This window comes from Macrotis lagotis, chromosome 2 (assembly GCF_037893015.1).
Source record: "Macrotis lagotis isolate mMagLag1 chromosome 2, bilby.v1.9.chrom.fasta, whole genome shotgun sequence".
Taxonomy (NCBI): Eukaryota; Metazoa; Chordata; class Mammalia; order Peramelemorphia; family Peramelidae; genus Macrotis; species Macrotis lagotis.
The window spans coordinates 230,064,898-230,085,796 of NC_133659.1; the positions used below are offsets into that span (position 1 = coordinate 230,064,898).

Here is a 20,899-nt window from a genome sequence, read left to right on the forward strand (position 1 = left end):
TCAAATGTCTGAGGTTGGATTTGAAACCCCATCCTCCTGACTATCCACTGTTCTCTATCCACTGTGCCATCTAGTTGCCCTTCCTAACAAACTAGAAAAACTTCAGAGTAAAAGTGGCTTGGTGAATCCAATGCTGACCTTATAATCAAGAGGACCTGAACCTGTAAAGTAGGGATAATCATAATACTTAATGGGAGAAAATATTGCAAAACACTTTGTAAATTCCAAGATGTTCTATAACTATTATTATAAGCTCAGCAATGAAATATATATATATATATATATATATATATATATATATATATATATCTCATCTGAAGATCATGTGGACTGCATTTTCAGATTCATTAGCAGGCTGACTAAAAATTGAGAAATTTTTCAGCTCATCATGTTTCATGCCTTAATTATTTACTGATAAAGAAAATGCCACAGTAACGAAACTTAAGGAATCATAGGTTAATAATTTCATAGATTGTGCTAAAAGTCACAACATTTCTTTTCTTTTTTTAAAAGAAAGTATATGCTTTTATTTAAGTAGCTCAATAGTGTTCTGTTAAAAAAATAACTAAATCCCAGAGCTATGAAAAATCAAGAACAGTCTGGATAGTGACCAAGGAACAAATCCAATTATACTTGATAGAACCAGTCAGAGGGGTAGAATTTCATTTGCAAAGCAGTTGGCATAACCAAAGTGTGTTATTGTTATTTGGTCTGAAGATACATAGCTCTGATCTCACTAGAAATAGGGATTTGTATGAATTTCTTTGGTGTTCTACAATGCCAAATACAGACCATTGTAACAGTCTGAGAGTAGTTTAATACACCAGATGGTGCTGTGGAACAAGTCAGGTTGAGCTGCCAATCACCTCTGAGCCAGGGGGCCTATCTGAGCATGCTTAGGGAAGTTGATTCCCTTCATGTGGGTGGGGTTTTCCTAGACATTATTCCCCATCCCTTTCAAGGAAAGAGAGAAGGAAAGAGCAGTTCATGACAGAGCTTGCTTCCAGATTAGGTCTTTTATTCATGCATTTTTTTTAAACTATAGATATCTGAATTTTGAATTTTTTTTCAGGCTTATAAAAGTTTACTTTGCCCTAATGGTTCCCCTCCCTTGGCCCCCAACTCTAGCTCCCTCCATGTCTGGACTAAATATTTCTGTTTCTAAAGCAGGGAATGTTTTCTTCTTTTCAATTCTAGATACATGAGCAAAAATAAAATATAACAAATACTTCAGGATATTTTTAAAATCACAAATTTTAAAAAATTTGAAACAAAAGTATATGTTTAGAATAAAGGCTAAGACTTCCCAATCTCCATATGAAACAGTCTTAAATCCATTTTTAACTTGAGGGTTGTATAAGAACAAGCAGCAACTGGATTTGGCCTTCAGGCCATAATTTACCTTTAATCTAGATAAATAACAGAACAACAACAAATTTTTAGCATTTGCCAGTATTCAAGGCATAAATGCACTCAGTGAAAGTTTAAAAAACTTGCTCTTCTGCCAGTTTGAACTGATTCTAATACATCCTGGTATAGATCCCTTCTAGGTGTCTCTGTAGGTTGCCAGGGCTTTATACAGCTAATGTGATGTCATCTACAAACAAGTGCATTTGGCAGACTTTTCTGTCCATAGGGAATCCCTCTCCAACTCCAACTTTGTGTTGGAGCTTCTCTTTAACTTTGGCGAACCCATATCTTTCCATTCTCTGCCCTCTTGAAGTTTATTATTTGAATGTCATTAGTCAGCAAAATATAAATAAAGGTAAAAGACAGTCCTTGCTTTCCAGAAACTCACAATCAGACAGGGAGACACTATGCAAACAACTATGCACAAATAAGTTATCTATAGAATTAAATTGAAGATTTATTGATAATAAGATGCCACAATCAACTTTTAAAAAATATATTGTTGTGGAAATGCTTGTTTTATTCCATAAATTAAATTTTTATAAAAAAAAGATGAATTAGTTGATCTTTGGAAGGATTGATTTTTTTTCTTTTCTATAGGAAATTGTCCAGATATACAAAAATTCACAGAATTGGTTTTAAAAAAAAGATTTTCCCTGTTATAATATATTTCAAGTAATCTTAAATAATTTGTTGTATGGGTGACATACTTTGCTGGAGAAGTACTGTTAAATGGGCATTTTGCTTTATTGAAACAAAAAGTAATTTTAAATCAATGAATAATAACAATGAGATTTTTTATTTTCTATATCTTTCATTCAATTATATAATGTTAAGGAAGTAGATAAGAGCAGTGACCTTAGAATCAGGAGGACAGGAATATGAATCCAGCTTCAGACATTTGATTAACTGTGTGAACTTGAGCAAGTCATTTAACCCTGATTGCCTCACATTCAGGGTCATCTCTAATTGGCCTGATCCATATCTGGGCACTGGACCCAGATCACCCTGAAGGAGAAAATGAGGCTGGTGACTTAGCACAGCATCCCCTCACTCAAATCCAATTCACATGCTTGTTATTGCATCACCTCCCTGATCTGATCTTCTTTGAAAATGAAGGACAAACAAACATTATGCTATAGTGTAGAATATTAGTTTTGAAAGTCTATATGTTCTCTACTAATATTCTCATCAACATGTCTTAAATTGGTTTTAGATGATTCTTATTAAAATTTCATGTAGATGGAAAAGTTGTAGTTCTCTGTTTTTTTGGGGGGTATTAAAAGTCCATGGCATTTCTCCCCCATTCTTTAGAGTCTTCCTGTGCCTTCTTTCCTTCCTTCTTACCTTTTTATTTCACCCTTAAAACTGGAATCATTCTTGTTGATTTGGTTTAATCTATCTGACTTTCTCATCTTTGTTCTTTTTTCAGTCTATTTCTAGCTCTCTTGTATAAACACATACAGGACTGTGATGATAGAGTCCAAGTGTGGTTGCCTCACTTTTATTGATGGCCAAAAAGATTTGGTATAAAAAATTTGCAAATCTTTTCCATCATGTATTTATGTATGTATGTATGTATGTGTGTGTGTGTGTGTGTTCATGTTTGTGTTTGCATCTTTTTGCTTCTTCCCTTTTTTATTCTTACATGTTCTCAGGATGACTTTGCTTACTTGAGTCTCTTGTTAAACTTTCTTCAATCTAGTTTTACTCTCTACTTTTCTGTTTTATGAGGCAGTGTTGCCAAAAATCTTACATTATCCTTCTGTGAAAGATTTTATAAGTGAATTTATATTCTAAATCCATGTTTCCTTTGGCTAGTATCTCTCTTCATTTAATAAGTAAAATTTTTTGCTGACCAAGGCTGTTTTGACCTCTTTGTTATAGTCACCAATTTACATCTGAAAAACTTCTATATGAAATTATTGAAATCTGTCTGATTATAGAATCATAATATATATTGCTAGAAGGGACCAGAAAAGCTATGTAATCCAATCTCCTCATTTTTCAATTAGGAAAATGAGAACAAAGGAGATTAAATGACTGGCACAGTTAGTATCAGAAGCGGAATTATAGCCTAAGTCCTCTGACCTCAATGAGCCAGTACTTTTGCCATTGTACTATATCATTACATATCAGTTATAATCCTAATTATAATCATACATCTGAATGACTTTTGACAGTTTGTTGCATACATTTAAAACATTCATTCACAAACTATGAAAATGACTTGAACCAAAATGCTTCAACTAATTCCAAGAAAATAGGACCTTGCCCTTATGATTTTAGAATAGACAAAAAATTTTGTTACATCAAGATCAATAAGTATTGAAGTAACTATAAAAAAGCACCATAGAAAATGAAACAATAATAGTGTGTGTGTGTGTGTGTGTGTGTGTGTGTGTGTGTGTGTGTGTGTGTAGTCCCTTCATTGTTAAGTGAAAAGCATAGAATTACTGAAACGCATTGATAGTTACATAATATTATAGATTTCTCACCATAAATGGTATTTTTGTGCTAGTGCACAAAGAAATCATAAGTGAACATAAAAAGTCTGAAACACTAAACATTCTTTTCAGGCCATAATACAATTTTTATAACTATAGTATTTTTATTTTTAGATTTTATCTATTTGTTCTCTAGTTTTCAAGATGTGTCCTAGAGTTATTTGCTGACTTTCTGGCTTTTCTTTTAAATTTCTATTGCTGGTTCATTACTTTTCTCTTTTTCTGTTTAGCTAAGATATCCGTTAAAGTATGCAAATTATTCTCTAAAAATGCCTTTAAAAACCATAACCCAGGGGTGGCTAGGTGGCACAGTGGATAGAGCACCAGCCCTGGTACCTCAATTCAAATCCAGCCTCAGACACTTAATAATTACCTAGCTGTCAGGCCTTAAGCAAGCCACTTAACCCCATTTGCAAAATACAACCAAAATCCCCTGTAACCCATAAATTTTAGACTATTATTTCTTTGTTTCTCATTTTCTCCATAATAATTGTTATTTTTATAATTTATTTACTGAGACACTCATTGTTTGGGGTGTCATTACTTAGTATCCTTTTAGATGTGTATTTTTTTGAAATCATGTCTTTTTTTGAGTATGAGATTTCCTGAAGCCAGGCTCAGCCTTCTTTCACAGCTCTAACTTGGAATTGCAGTCCTGGTTTGTAACTAGAAGTTGGAAGAAATGTTGGTGTGAAGTTTCCATCCAAGTTAACATGTATGTTGAGTTCCCTTAATGTCAGGGTAGGAGTTGGGATGGATAGAGTAGTAGAGAGAGAGTCTGAAAGTGATGATTGGAAACAAAGACTATCCTGAATCTTTTTATCCATCCCCTTTCCCTGGGACCAGTGAGTCTAGAGGTCTGCTTGAAAATGAAATGAGTACTGGAAAGGATGAGCAAGGAAGCAGGGAAAGCAGCAGGAAAGAGATAATGTTCAATGAGTGATTAAAGATAGGAAGAGAAAGGAAGAGATTCAGATAAAGGAAGTTATAAATTTTGTATTAGCTATTCTAGAGTACATGGTGAAAGGATGAGGAAGATTTGGAGTGCAATAATGTGGGACTTGAGGGGGTGGCTAGGTGGTGCAGTGGATAAAGCACTGGCCTTGGAGTTAGGAGTACCTGGGTTCAAACCTGGTCTCAGACACTTAATAATTACCTAGCTGTGTGGCCTTGGGCAAGCCACTTAACCCTGTTTGCCTTGCAAAAAAACCTTAAAAAAATAATGTGGGACTTGACTTGAAATAGCTATTACTAAAGGAGCAGGCATTTGGGTTCAGGAATGAAATTTTTACTTTGATAGTTAGAGATTCAGAATATCTCTAACAGGGTGTATAAGGGGTAGGAGTAAACTAACCCATTGAGGAAAGAGTCCAGGAAGACTTCCAATGATTGTAGAAAGGTCCACTAAAGGAGAAATATGATTGGATTGTTTTAGTTTCTTTTTTAAAGGATCTTGTGGCTGACAGTGATGCTATATATAAAGGCTCTCCTCCAAAAGATGTCTTCCTTGCATATATCAAAATTAAACAATGAATTTTATAATGAAATAGATAATAGTGTTTGATGACTTTTTTTTGTTTTTTGCAAGGCAATGGGGTTAAGTGACTTGCCCAAGGTCACACAGCTAGATAATTAATAAGTGTCTGAGGTGGGATTTGAACTCAGGTCCTCCTGACTTCAGGGCTGATGCTCTATCCACTACACCATTTAGATGCCCTGTTTGCTTACCTACTATTCATTGATATTAAGGAAGGCATGAAACAGAGAGGTTTATGTTTCCCAAAGGTATTCACTACTAGCATGGAAGAAGTCAAGCCATCGAGTCATGGAGAGATTTTCTGGTGAGCTCTTCCAGATGCCCCTGTTTATGGTTGATTGGGTGGATTGCAGAATCTTCTAAATAAGACCTATAATTAGTCAAAAGAATTTGATTTAGGGGCAGTTAGGTGTCAAGTGGATAGAGCACTGGCCCTGGAGTCAGGAGGACCCGAGTTCAAAATAGGCCTCAGACACTTAATAATTATCTAGCTGTGTGACCTTGGGCAAGTCACTTAACCTCATTACCTTGCAAAAACCATTAAAAAAAAAAGAATTGACTTAAATAGCTATACCAGTAAACCAAGAATGAAGAATAACTTTTGTCTAGACTATGATATTCAGTTGAATAAATGAACCTATAGAGTTTATCCATATATAGGTGATATAGATCCATCAACATATATATATATATATATATAAAATATCTATCCATGAATACACATATTTCCACACATGTGTGTACATACATATTTGTATAAATATATCTATGTGTATATGTATCTATACATACAAAATATATGCTTTTGTGTTCTTGAATAAATATTGCATGTGGACAGTTGAGTTGGACCCAGATTTAAACAGGATGAAGATATTATACTGAATTGTGTTTGGAAAATGGCAACATTCTTTAGTCTCTTTGAACAAAGGCCTATCTTTTTACCATCAAGAGCCTTTTGGTATTCGTGTTTGCCCAATGAGTCCTGGAATGCTACTCTTTTTGAAGGATTGAAACCAGGGAGTGGAGCATGATTGGTTTTGCCTGTAATCCCTGCCACTGGGGGAGACTGAGGCTGGTAGCTCACTTGAGTTTGTGAGTTCTGAGATGTACTGGGGTTAGAGTTAATGGAATATTTCATACTAATTCCTGGCACAAATATGATGAGCTTCTGGGGGGACTATCAGGCAGCCTATGGAGAGTTGAATTGAAATCTATGTGAAAAATGGAGGTTAAAACATCCATGTCAATCAATATTGAGATCAGCATGTGAGTATCTGCTAACTTTCAACCTGAATGAGATAGGAAGTCACATAGACATATACACATACAAAGGAAGTAAGAAAGAAAAGAAAAAACTAAAAGGAGAGGTATACAGCAAGTACACAGGCTGTAACACTTTACAAACAAGGGATTATACAGGACAAGTTGTATAAAGTATGTCTTCAAATAAATAAATTATGGATAAAGATGATGGGTTTGTCTGAACTTGTATTTTCTTGGGTAAAACAGGAAAAACAATGTCTAGAGTTCCTGTCACAGCATTTTTGAGAGGAAAGTTCTTTGTAATCTGTTAAATACTATGAAATAGTGAGCTACTTTATTCACTCCTTAAACTTGTCCCTTGGCCATTGGTAATCACCTTTTTTTTTTCTTCTCTCCTCAGGGACTGATCTGAGTCTCTTAGAATGTCTTTTGACTCCATATAACCTATTTATGTCCATTTAATAGATGATATATATTCATTCTATTTAATCTCTTCATATCACCTATTGATAACTGGTTTACTGCTATGCTGTTGAAAGCCATCCTTATAGAATATGAGGGTGTCTCTTTACTCCTCACTGTAATTCCCAACAAGGCATCTAATCTTTTCTTTCTGCTTTATTGCTAGGTTGAAACAATTTCAGTTTCAATGCACTTGGAGTATTGAACTATTACCAATAAGTACAACCACAGTTCAAGACTTGTCTTATATGGGGAGTTGCGGGGGGGAAGCCCAGGTTTCATAATTCAAGAGGATCTTAAATAGATATAGATTTATGAGAAAAGCACTGATTTGGAATCAGATAAGTAGATTTGGGTAAATTATTCTTTGTGGACTTCAGGTTCATGGCATGTAAGTGAAGGAGTTTGGATTAAATAATCAATAAGATATTTTTTCCAGTTTTAATTCTAGAATATCATAACGGGAATCTCTCTACAAACATTCTCAATAAATGGCCATCCTTTTTCTATAAGACTTCCAGGTGTTTACTTTTTCAGGCAGCTTTACTACTTCCTGAGGTAGTCCACTTAATCCTTCAACATCTCTAGTTATTAACAAGTCATTTCTTTTTTCAAGTCAAAATCTATCTCTTAGCAACTTCTCTCCATTTTATATAGGGTACCCCCCAAAATCACTCTGATTTAAGCATCAACCAGGAATGTCACCTTCAGATCTCTGACTTCAACTTATACCTCTCGACAATTTCTTATTAAGTGAGCAACCACTATCTTGGGATCAGAGTATTCTCCTTATTAGCTCTGCTATTTCTGGCTCTTTGATCTTCTGTTTCCTTAATTCAAAATCAACAGAATAGATTAAAGGGCAATGTAAGAACATAACATATTAAAAATTTGTGAGGAAATCAAGGAACTTCAGGATGAAATAAAGTGGAAGCATCTGTATGGACAGAAACCAAAATGGAAACATGATTTCCTTAAGACCTATTTCTTGACAGTATTATCTCATTTCCCTTTTGAACAGGATTAGTAGACTATTAGATCAGAATTCTGTACCTAGGTTTTAGCAAAGCATGGAATAACATTTCTTTTGCTATACTGGTGGACAAAATAGAATGATGTGGATACAACTACATAGATTCAGACCTAGATAAATGGCTAGACCCAATAGCTTGACGTCAACATGGAAGGAGAGTTCTAGAGGAGGGACACAGCATTCTATCCTTGGTGCAATAATAGAAACTGTTTAATACTCATCAGAGACTTTGATAAAGCTTTACATAACATGATAATTAAATTTGCAGATGACACAAAACTCAAAAGGATAGCTTAATATAATGGATGATAGAGATAGAATCAGAAAAAAAAATCCACAGACTATAAAATTTGGCTTGTATCTATTAAGATGGGATTTAATAGAGCCATCATAAAACTTCATCAAATACTTTAAACCATAAACTTCACAATGAAAAGAAAGGGCAAAGTAAGGTTAATGGTTTATTGAAAAAAAATCTGGTTTTAGAAGACTACAGAGTCAATGAGAGTAAACAATGTGAAAAGGCATTGGAAAAAGCAAATGTGATTTTATATCACATCGTTTACAGTCTTTGAGCTGACAGCCTTGCTGTGCCCTGATCAGATCACACTTTGAATATTGTGTGGACACCACATTTTAGGAGGGACTTTGGCAATTTGGAGAACAGCTAGGGGAGAGCAAAGAGGATTGTGAAGTACTTTGAGAACTAGCTGAAGGAACTGGTAAAGTATATCCTAGAGAAGAAAAATATCAGGGAACATACTGATCTGTCAGTATTTGAAGGGTTTTCATTTGAAATAGAAATTTCCTTTTGCTGTTTGACCTCAAAACATAAAACTAGGAAAGCTCATGTAAAATCCTTGAGGTCAGAGACAATTCCACTTTTTTGTGTTTTTGTTGTTGCTTGTACCTCCACTTTCTAGTACAGTACTTTGTACATGATATATGCTTGATGAATGTTGAATTAAATTCAAATCATAAAGAGACAAAATTTCTTTTTTTCCCTTTTTTTGGGGTAAGGCAATGGGGTTAAATGACTTGCCCAAGGTCACACAGCTAGGCAATTATTAAGTATCTGAGGCCAGACAAAATTTCTTAACAGCTATACAGAAGTTGACTAGAGTTCCTTAAGCAAAGGGCTTAGTTTATTCAGTAAAGATTTCATGACCACTTACTAGGTAGAAGGAATTCTTGTTTAGACACGAATTGAATTAGATGGAGGTCTCTTCCAGTTCTGAGATTCTGTGCTCTTGTTTAATTTCTTAAATCTTTTGTTTTGTCCTTAAATTTCTTCATTCCTGTAAGGATTTTTGAGGCTGCACAGAGAGGACTGCATTTATTGACTAATTCCTTATTACATTCTTCTTACTTCTTGAGTCTTGTTCCTCTCCAATTTCCTTTTTATTTTTGGAGGGGGGTCAGTGGGTTTCCTTTTCTGTCTTGTTTTCCCCCCCTTACTTTGAGTCCCCATCTCTTCCTCCATTTTCCTCTCACTTCTTTCATTTTCCTTCTTGAGTTTTCTCGTTGACATCTTCCTCAAGTTTGTATCTTCCTATCTTTCCTCGATTTCTGGTTGGGTTCTCCTTTTTCTCATCTCCCTCCCTCTTTTTGAATCCTTTTCCTGAATTCCTTCTCCTTCATTCCCTTTCCTTTTCTATTCACTCCATATTTTTGTGTCCTTACTCTTCATCCTATACTTAATTCTTTAAATGGAATTTCATTTTCCCCAATTACATGGAAAGATAGTTTTCAACATTCTTTTTTTAAATAAAATTTTGAGTACCTAATCTTTCTTCCTCTCTCTCTTTCCTATCTCTCCTCCCCAAAATGACAAGTAATCTGATATAAGTTAAATTGTGATCATGTTAAATATATTTCCAAATTATTCATTTTGTAAAAGAAGAAATAGAACAAAAGGAAAAATTGAGAACAAAAAAGTGAAAATGAATGCTTCAGTCAACATTCAGACTCCATAGAGCTAAAGAAAGCTAAGTTTTTCATAAATGATCATCCCTCAATGTTGCTGTTACTGTATACAATATTCTGGTTCTACTCACTTCACTTTGAATCAGTTCATATAAGTCTTTCCATATTTTTCTGAAATCTACTTGTTCATCATTTTTTATGGCACACTAGTATTCTCTTATGTTCATATATCACAATTTGTTCAATCATTTCCCAGTTGATGGGCATCTCCTCAATTTCCAGTTCTTTGCCACCACAAAAAGAACTGCTATAAATATTTTCAGATATAGAGTTCCTTTTTTATGATCTTTTTGGGACAGACCCATTCTTAATTCTTAAACCCTCCAAATCTCCTTTGCTTCTTCTAGGAGTAACGGGTGGAAATGACAGGAAAAGCAAATTTTGGCTCAATGTAGGAGAAAACTGTCTATCAATTAGAACTATTCCAAAGTAGAATGAACTGTTTCAGGGTGGGATGGGATCTTGATCACTAGAGGCAATCAAGTGAAACCTGGAAGATCAATTGTCAGACTTATTGTAGAGTAGTGGTTTGACAAGATGACCTTTAAGGTTCTTTTGATTCTGTGATTCTGAGCCAGTCAGACAATTACAATGTAGAGATGACTCAGTTCCCAAGGATTTAGTCAGAAGAGAGAGAGATACCAGTCCATTGAGGTTTCAGGGAGTTAGCAGCTACATGGTAGATGTGTTGCTACAGAGAGAAGAAATAATTCAAGCTTAAGAGAAGAAGCGAATAAAAAGTGGGTATACCATGGAAACACCAAGTCTTTGAAACTCTCTTTGCCCTAAACCTGCAAAACTCTTAATTCATCCTTCATGAAAGTGCAAAGTCTTGCTTATTTACTTATATGAGATCCACATAGACAGTCTGACACTTCTGGACCTGGTTCCATTGCAGATTTCTGACCTCCTTTTAAAGATTCTGTACCTTTGGGTTCAGAACCACTTCCTACAAAGCAAGCCTTATCAAAGATAACAGAGAACAAATAATCTTTGGATTAGAGTAGAGCTTCATCAAGCTTGTTCACTAGTATAATTCTTGTTGACTATTCTCTTAGACACATTTCACCTATCTATCTAGACTTGTGGTATCAGTCAAATGAAGGACCTCTGTTCCTATATCCTCCAGTCAGATCTGTCTATGACATGGCATGATGCCTCTATGATCAGAGCAGCGTTGACAGAACAACATATTTAGAAACAAAGGTCCAGGCTTTTTGACCTCCAGCAGATCATTTGACATCACAGATCCTTATAAAATAAAAAATAAACTGGCTAAACTAAATTATTTCTAGAATTCCTTCCATCTCTGAATCCTTTGTTCCCTTCATGCCATAATTGATAGTTTTTTAAGAGTTTCTGTGGCTGACAAAACTCATCATCTAGTGATTGTAACTTTTGAGTTCCTTTTCCAACTTGTGTTTTGAGGAAAGCCCAGGCTAATTCTCTGTTCACTCTTTCATTTCCCTCCTAGCTATGTTTTTGACTCTGAATATTTCCATGCAGAAGTTACCTATTCACCCTGGAAGAGCTCTTTACACCCCATAGCCATTCCTGCTCCTGATTTCTCCTTCATGGTACCACGTAGGTACTTCTCCCCAATCTGCTGCATTACTAGTTCTAAGTTCACTCTTAGGTCTTCTCTCCCCCCATTAGAATGTAATCTCCTTCAATGACTTTCTTTTTTTTTTTGCAAGGCAATGGGGTTAAATGACTTGCCCAAGACCACACAGCTATGTAATTATTACGTGTCTGAGGCTGGATTTGAACTCAGGTACTCCTGACTCCAGGGCTGGTGCTCTATCCACTGTGCCACCTAGCTGCCCCTCCTTGAATGATTTTTGAACTCTGATTAATACAATGCAGTCAATGACAGTTCCAGAGGACTCCCGATGAAACATGCTATTCCAGATAGAAGTGATGGACTCTAGGGTAGAATAGATCTTATAAATTATTTTTTTTATGGGGGTGGGAGAGCATGGCCAATGTAGTAATTTCTTTTGCTAGACTGACTACACATGTTTCCAATATATTTTACTTTTCTTATTTTCCTGCTGGTAGTGGGTTAAGGTAAAAGGGAGATAATTTGAACTTGAAAATAAAAATTAAATTAAATTAAAAAAAAGAAAGTTCCTTGTGGGTAGGTATTTTTTTCTTTTTGTTTGTATTTGTATACAACCCCTAGTATATAGCAAATACATAATAAGTAAATACTAATCAATTTGACTTGCTGATTAACCTCTTTGGCCAGTTATTTAACTTTTTGCATTTAGATCTCCTTTTTATTGACCGAAACACAGTTCATTACTGGGTGTACTTGCAGCCTTTCCAGCTTGGAAGAACCTGTCAAAGCTTGGTAGCAAATCATTCCAGAACCCAGAATCACTGCCATGGCTAGGATGAAGCACCAGCTGAGAACCTTAATGGAGTTTTTCTAAATTAAGGTGAAATAAATTATATTTTCTTTTGATAACTTTATTAAAAAAATTTTTGAGCTATTTGGAGACACCATGGAATATTAGCAAATTTGAGTGAGGAATATTTACCTTAGGCTGCTGAATTTGATAGCTTATTTGGGCTATTTAAAAAAAGTTTTGCTTAGTGTGAATTCAGTATATTATCTTACTCGAATTGGGATGAATTATCTATTTCTCTGTGAAGTAGATACATCAAAGACACCTTCTTCTTTGATTAGTTGTCAATCATCAGGGGTGGGGTGGAGGAAGTAGGGTTTTTGATCTTAATATGGTATACTATGTTCAACAGCCTATGGAATTAAATGAAATAGAACCACAGTCTATTTGTTGGTACTGAATTTATCATTATCTGCAATGATACTAAGTTTTGGCTGAGAAACATAAAATTGCTTTTAACCTTAGGGTAACTCCTCTGCTGAGTGACAATTGACCACTTAACCCCTGTAAGAAAACAGTTTATTTCTATCATGGCAAAAGGACTGGTCATCATCATATTACCTGTCCTCTGGGACACTTAATTTTTCCTTGACCCCACAGGCCACCACAGCAAAAAAGAATTCTGGAAAAAAGGTGCGAATATAGATGGCAGCCTTGGGGATGGGGTTGGCTATGAAAACCTCCTGTTTCTTCCGCCTTATTGTCTTCATCACTTCTTCAGCTACTTCCACAGGATGAACCCCATAGGTAAACTTCCTAAAAAAGACTGGGAGACCAAGGAGAGAGAAGAAATAACTAATAATAAGAAAATCAAATTAAAGCAATTTTAAACTTTCATTTCACACTCAACAAATTGGCATAGATGACAAAAAACATAGAAATGGTCAATGTTGCAGAGGTTTTGAACAGACAGTTGCACTGTATATAGAACTTAATTTGGTCCAACCTTTTTTAAAAAAGAATTTGGGATAATATAAAAAAATGACTAAAATGTCTGTACATTTGACCCAGAGATAGGCATATACCCAAAAGGAGGTCAGAAAGATGTTTCATCTATGCCAAAAAGAGGGATGATTATATATAGTTGGCAAAATAACAAAAGAATAAGAAATGGTCCAACACCATAATTCTCTTCAGAAACCTTGGATATCAGAGAACTATAGAATGAAAGAAAAGTAGGAAAGGACTTTAAAAATAACATAGCATAAGTCATTCATTTCAGAAATGATGGAATTGATACCCAGAGTCTATGTGATTTGCTCAAGGTCTCACAATAACTGAGTCACACAAGTAGGACTAGAACCTGGGTAGTCTAGCTCTCAATGGTGGAAGATTTTAGTCCAATGCTCCAATTTTATGTGATTTCTCCCCACCACAAATGCCACTCCCCACCCATCCACATTTCCCACTTTTTTTTAATTACCACATTACCACCTAATGTTTCTCAGTCTTACTTGTTCTGACTCGAGTTGCTGTGAGAGAGGAAGGAGAATTGATGGAATTGTACTCTAACATCTCCTTAAACTTGTAGTGTTCATTTTATTGCCATGCTTGCTGAATTGTAAAACTTACTCTGGGCCCTGTCTTTGCTGTGTGCCCAGATTCCAGAGAATTCCTAAAATCACTATGATTTTATCCCAAAATTCAGGGCAGCCAGAGAAGACAGCCTTGGAAAGAGTCATCGTGGATCTGGACTCTTAAGCACTTTTGGGCATGAGGGGCACACAGAAAACAAGAATGTATGGTATGCTACAACTCTACATTGCCACAGATGCCTAGGACATCTCTAAATCCTTCAACCTCTCTTGGGTTGGGTGGTATCTTTAAGTCCCTCCCAGAAGCTTCAGTGGACCAAGGACTGGATTAAGATTCAGAGGTCTGACCTTGAATGCTGGTTCTGGCACTCAATAGATTTGTAAACTTGGGTGAGGAAAGCCATCTTCTTGAACTTGTTTTCTGTCTTATAAAACTTCTGGCTCCAAGTTCCATGACATGACCTATAGTTTTACAACTCAAGCTTTCCAAGAATTTGTGAAACTAGGCTAGACAGACTCAACTCAGACTCAACTTTCTTAATCTTTTTCGCATTAATGAATCCCCTTAGCAGTCCACAAGCTCTTTATGGTTCCCTTCTCAGTGTTTATAAATGTCTAAGATAAAATACATAGGTATATAAAGGAAATTAATTACATTAAAATACAATTATAATTTAAAAAAAATTCACAGAATTCCTTTGTTCGATTCAATCTGTCCATTGCTTTCTTTCCACTCCCTCCAAGTTCTTGACTATCCAAGGGCTTCCAATCTAGACCCACAGATTCTGGGTTATAGGTCATGATCTTTTTTCTTTTTTTTAGGTTTTTGCAAGGCAAATGGGGTTAAGTGGCTTGCCCAAGGCCACACAGCTAGGTAATTATTAAGTGTCTGAGACCGGATTTGAACCCAGATACTCCTGACTCCAAGGCCGGTGCTTTATCCACTACGCCACCTAGCTGCCCCTATGATCCTTTTCTAATGGAAAAGCATCTTGGATATTGGATATGGGAATTATTATAGAAAAATGGTGGAGGGTGGCAGAGAATTTGCAACCTAAAATAGTGAATTTGGCAGAAAAGCATTATTCCAAAAGGTCATGATATTAAGGTGCCTGAGCACTGACAAGAGATCTTTTCCAGGATCTAAATGTCCCTACTTTTTTTTTTCTCTGTCCCATTCCCTGTGTAATTCAGACATCTCACATTTCCAAATGGAAGCTTCCCAGTTCCCTGTCTCTGTATATGTTTGGTAGGATCTGATGAAAGTTGGGCTCACGGTGCTAACAACCACTTCAAATTCTTCCACTTCTGCACGAAGACAATCAAAAAACCCCTGGGCAGCATGTTTTGAGGCAGCATCTAGAAGATAAACAAAACAGAAATAAACACATGAAAGATTCCATTTATGCTTTTTCTGTGATATAGGAGAGTCTTTCAAGAGCAGATACCTGGAGAAGATGTTACATTTCTAGTGCTAGGTATAGATGAAATAGGGTAGAGGAGATTCTTTAAAAAGACTGTTCCATTGAGTCATCTATATACATGCACTCAGACTTTAGCAAAGAGACTGAAGGTCTAATAATTGATTCTTTTTGTCTCATTTTTATTCTTTCTTTTAAAGAAATAAAATTTATAATTTATTTTATTATTATTTTTAAAATTTTAAGTTTCATATTTCATATTTTCTCCCTTCATCTACTGAGAAGACAGTCAGTATGATATCACTGACACATGTGAAGTTATGTAAAACATATTACCATATTAACCATACCAGAAAAAGACAAGAAAAATACAGAAAGATAGAAAATTATACATCATAGGGGGCAGCTAGGTGGCGTAGTGGATAAAGCACCGGCCTTGGAGTCAGGAGTACCCCGGTTCAAGTCCGGTCTCAGACACTTAATAATTACCTAGCTGTGTGGCTTTGGGCAAGCCACTTAACCCCATTTGCCTTGCTAAAAAACAACAACCTTAAAACAAAAAAGAAAATTATACATCGGAGCAGCTAGGTAGCCCTGGAGTCAGGAAGAACTGAGTTCAAATCCGGCCTCAGACACTTAATAATTACCTAGCTGTGTAACCTTGGGCAAGTCACTTAACCCCATTGTCTTGCAAAAATAAAAAAAAAGAAAATTATGCTTCAATTTTGCTCTCAGAGTTCATTAGTTCTCTCTCTGGAGGAGGATAGCATTTTTCAACATGGCTTTCACATGTTGATCATTATTACAACATTGCTGATTTTCTAGTTCTCATTTCACTTTGCATTAGGTCTGCTAGGTCTTATCATATTTTTTCTGAAACCATCAATCTTGTCATCATCATAATCATATCACAATTTATTCAGCTATTCCCCAATGGATGAATATCCCCTTGATTTCTAATTCTTTTCCATCACAAAAAGAGCTTCTATAAATATTTTTCTACATATAGATTCTTTTCCTTTTTCTTTGATCTTTTTGGGGTAGAATCCTAGTAGTGGTGGTGCTGGATCAAAGGGTATGCACAGTTTTACAGCCCTTTAGGTGCAGTTCCAAATTATTCTTCAGAATGTTTGGACCAGTTCACTATTCCAGCAGCAGTTCATTAGTGGACTTTTTTCCCCTCTCATGCCTTCTAGCATTTGCCTTTTCTATTAGATGTGAGGCAGTACCTCAAAGTTGTTTTAAATTGCTTTTCTCTAATCAATAGTATTTAAGAGCATATGACTATAAATAACTCTTGATTTCTTCCTCTGAAAATTGCTTATTTTTATCCTTTAATTATTTACCAAATGGGAAAGGTCTTTTATTTTTATAAATTTGACCCAATTTTATATTCAGTGTATAAATTAAACCTTTATTAGGGAAGCTGACAAAAAATTTTTTTTAATCCTACTTCATTATCTATGGTACCTTTAAGCATAGAATATTATATACTTTCCCTGATTATATTTTAATTTTTAACTTTTTAAACTGATTATCTTTTAACTTTTCTTTGTCTGAGATCCTTGTTACTACCCCTGCCTTTTTTAAAATTTCAGTTGAAGTTTATTACATTCTACTCCCACCCTTTATTTTTATTTATTTATTTATTTATTTATTTATTTAAGTTTTTGTGCAAGGCAAATGGGGTTAAGTGGCTTGCCCAAGGCCACACAGCTAAGTAATTATTAAGTGTCTGAGACCAGATTTGAACCCAGGTACTCCTGACTCCAGGGCTGGTGCTTTATCCACTATGCCACCTAGCTGCCCCTACTCCAATCATTCTTAAATTATTTCTCCTTGCTCTATTTTCCAGAGCAGTTGTTTTTCTGATGAGATATTTCATATTTTAATTTTTTCATTTCACTTTTTTCCACATTTCATTCTTTTGACTTAGTTTTATTGTTTCTTACTATCTCATGAGTTATTAGCTTCCACTTGCCCAATTCTAATTTTTAAGGAATTATTTTCTTCAGTGAGTTTTGCACTTCTTTTAGAATTAGTCAAATTCTGTTTTTTAAGATGTTATTTTCTTCAATATTTCTTGTTGTCTCCTACCAAGCTTTAATACTCTTTTTCATAATTTTCTTTCATCACTCTGATTTCTTTTTACCAAATTTCCACTGTTATTCATCGTTCTTTAACTTTAATAGAATTCTTATTGGGTTTAGGTCCAATGAACATTTTTTTTGAGACTTATGGTAATTCTCTTCTTCTGAATTTATGTCTTGGTCTTCCATGCTCCTATAATTGCTTTATATGGTCAAATTCTTCTTCTTTTTTTTTTTTTTATTGTTGTTTGCTCTATTTTTTCCCACCTATTTCTTATCTTTGAACTTTGTTAAATTTGGTCTCTTCTAACCTTGGTGAGGCATATTCCAAGCTTCAGATTTTTTTATGCTGTTGTTTTAAGAGCTAATTCTGGGGGGGTCTGTAAGTTTTTAGTGCTTCCAAGATGGTGTGAATCTGGGAGAGGTATGGTCATTGCTCTCCATTGTCTATGCTCTGCTCTTTATGAAGGAAGAGCTACCCTTCAACACCCTGCAGCCATAAGAGGCTCTCTCTTTGCCTTAGCACTATAACCAGGGCCCATGCTCACTGTGACTACCAGTGTTTCTCTTTACCCTGGAAATGTAATCAAGAACTGCACATAGAATTGCCAATTGGCACCAACTGTACCAACCACCAGCAAAAGGTACCCTGTAATCTCTTTTTGATTAATTTTTCAAATTTTTTTACTGCCTCTGGACTGGGAACTCCAAAAGCTACTGCTACGGTCTTTATTGCCACCATGTGGGCTCTGGACAAGCCTTTGGTGTCATATTCTTCTCTTGCCAACCTCCTAAGTTTTCTTAGGTTGGAAAAAAATGTTTTCCTGAAATTTTCTTAGTTTTGCTACTCCAAAACTGGATTTAAGGCATTATTTTTAAGTTTTTGGAGGGGAATGTTGGGAGAGTTCAGTTAGATGACTATCCCTAATCTGCTATCTTGGAAAGTTAAGTGGTTCTTATCTTAACAAGGTATCCATGCACCCTTAAGATATCTATGGATAAATTTCAGGGGTTTGTGGACTTAGATGTGAAAAGTTATATCTTCATTTTCATTAACCTTTGGTTTCCCTTGCAATATTATATATTTTACTTTTTAACATTTTAAAAACATTATTCTGAAAAGATATCCATAGGCTTCACCAGACTTCCAAGATAGGGACTCTAATAGAAATAAAGAAGGAATGTAATGCAGGAGTGAGGGATAGCCTTTGTAATGACATAAAGATAGAACATATAATGTTGTCTATAGAAAATGGAAAGCAGGACAATTCAGCTAGAATATAGGGTGTGGGGCAGCTAGATGGTGCAGTGGATAGAGCACAGGTCTTGGAATCAGGAGAACCTGAGTTTGAATATGGCCTCAAACACTTAATAATTACCTAGCTATGTGACCTTGGGCAAGTCACTTAAAATCTCCATTGCCTTAAATAAATAAAATTTAAAAATTAAAAAAAATAGAATATAGGGTGCAAAAAAAAGAGAAATGTAAAAAATTTAGAAAGGGAGCAATACTGTGGGGGGGGGCTTTTAAATTCTAAAAGAAAAGAGGATCCTATTGGAGTTACTTGAATAATTAAGTGATATATTCAAATTTATGCTTTAGGAATGTAACTTTGACTGCTGTGAGGAAGATAGATTGAAGAGGGGAGAGACCTGAGGAAGGAGATCAAATAGGAAACCTCTAGAGTAGTCAAGAGGGCATGAGGGCCTGAACAAGGTGGGTGGTCATAAGAGAGGAAAGAATTGAGCTCATTTAGTCTTTTAGTAAAAAACTTAATTGAATTAACTAGATTGGATGATAATGGGGAAAGAAAGGGAAGAGTTGATGAATTGGAAGTTGTAGACTTGGATAACTGGGAGGAAGAATGGTACCCTGAATAAAAAGAGTATATAGAAATAGAGGAAGGAGGAAGATAACAAGATCTATTTTGGACTTGATTATTTTGAAATGCTTATAAGAATTCTAATTGGAGATTTTCAATGGGCAGATGATAATGTAGGCCTGTATATCACAAGACAGGCTAGAGAGCTTTATGTATAGAACTGGGAGTTTTCTATACAGAAGTGATTATTGAAACACTGGGAGGGGATGAGCAAGATATTCTTTGCCCTCAAGGAGTTTACCCTCTATGAGTGAAGATAACACATAAAAGGAGTGAGAAGTTCATGGTATGGAAATTGCTGGGAAGTAGCTTAATGGCCTTGTTATAAGATAAAATGTTCACCAGACACCAATCTAAGTTTAAGTCTTACTTCTTTTAAAAAATTTTATTTATTTAAGGCAAAACATAATACATCAGACTTGCCCAAGGTCACACAGCTAGGCAATTATTAAGTATGTCAGAACCAATGTGAGCTCAGGTTCTCCTGACTCTAGGGTTGGTGCTCCACTGCACCACCTAGCTTCCTGTTAAGTCCTACTTCTGACCCATGTGACCTAACTATATAGATATAATGCATTGGTAGTAACAGTTTCCTCATAAGGCAATTCCCTACACAAGTGTAAATTATAGGTCTAGTCTCTGTTCTTATATCATCCTTTGCATATAGCTCAACAAGGACTGATTTCTATATATGTTATAAAATAAACATCGTTTTTGAACACTGAAAGGTCTTGGTACTTTAATGAAAACATTAAACTAGACACAGAAGATTTTTTTGGGGTCAAAAAATTATCAGTTTCAGGGACTTCAAAGTCTCTTAAAAAAAAGGAAGATCTTGAATACTCTGGAAAATGTAGCTAAATTCATCCTTCCTCCCATTTTATTTCCTCCATCTCAACATTCTTTCATATCCTTTATTCTCAATTCCCTTTTTATATCACATTTCATCTCCTACTCCTCATTTTTTGTTAGATAATTTATTCTATTTATTTATTTTTCCAACTACATGGAAAGATAGTTTAATAATTTTTTGTTAAGGTTTTGAGTTTCACATTTTTTCCTCTCCTTCCCTCCCTTCTCTCTACCATCCCCTGAGAGAAAGCAATCTAATTTAGGATATATATACATATATATGTATATATATGTATATATATATGTAACTAAACTAAATATATGTCCATATTAATCATGTTATAAAAGAATAAAAAAGAAGAAAAACATTAGAGGAGAAAAAACATAATACATCAGACAACTTTTAAAACCTAAACATTCTAAACTTAAGTCTGTATTAAAACTCCATAGTTACTTCTCTGTATATGAATGATGTTTTCTATCACAAGTCTTTTAGAATTTTCTTT

The 20,899-nt window shown here is 35.1% G+C and overlaps 1 protein-coding gene across 2 annotated transcripts in view; it reads right to left on the reverse strand.

Moving 5' to 3' along the window:
* DHRS7C (dehydrogenase/reductase 7C) overlaps window positions 1-20,899 on the reverse strand; it is an 88,668-nt gene that overhangs the window by 13,307 nt on the left and 54,462 nt on the right. The window contains exons 6-8 of one of the 2 annotated variants that reach the window (XM_074225104.1): window positions 15,351-15,506; window positions 13,174-13,378; window positions 2,803-10,889 (exon numbers count right to left, since the gene is read on the reverse strand). In XM_074225104.1, the coding sequence (XP_074081205.1) occupies window positions 10,871-10,889; window positions 13,174-13,378; window positions 15,351-15,506 (380 nt within the window). In that variant the 3' untranslated portion in view covers window positions 2,803-10,870. Of the gene's footprint in view, window positions 1-2,802; window positions 10,890-13,173; window positions 13,379-15,350; window positions 15,507-20,899 lie in introns of those variants that run through there. The other variant, XM_074225103.1, reaches the window with a different exon arrangement.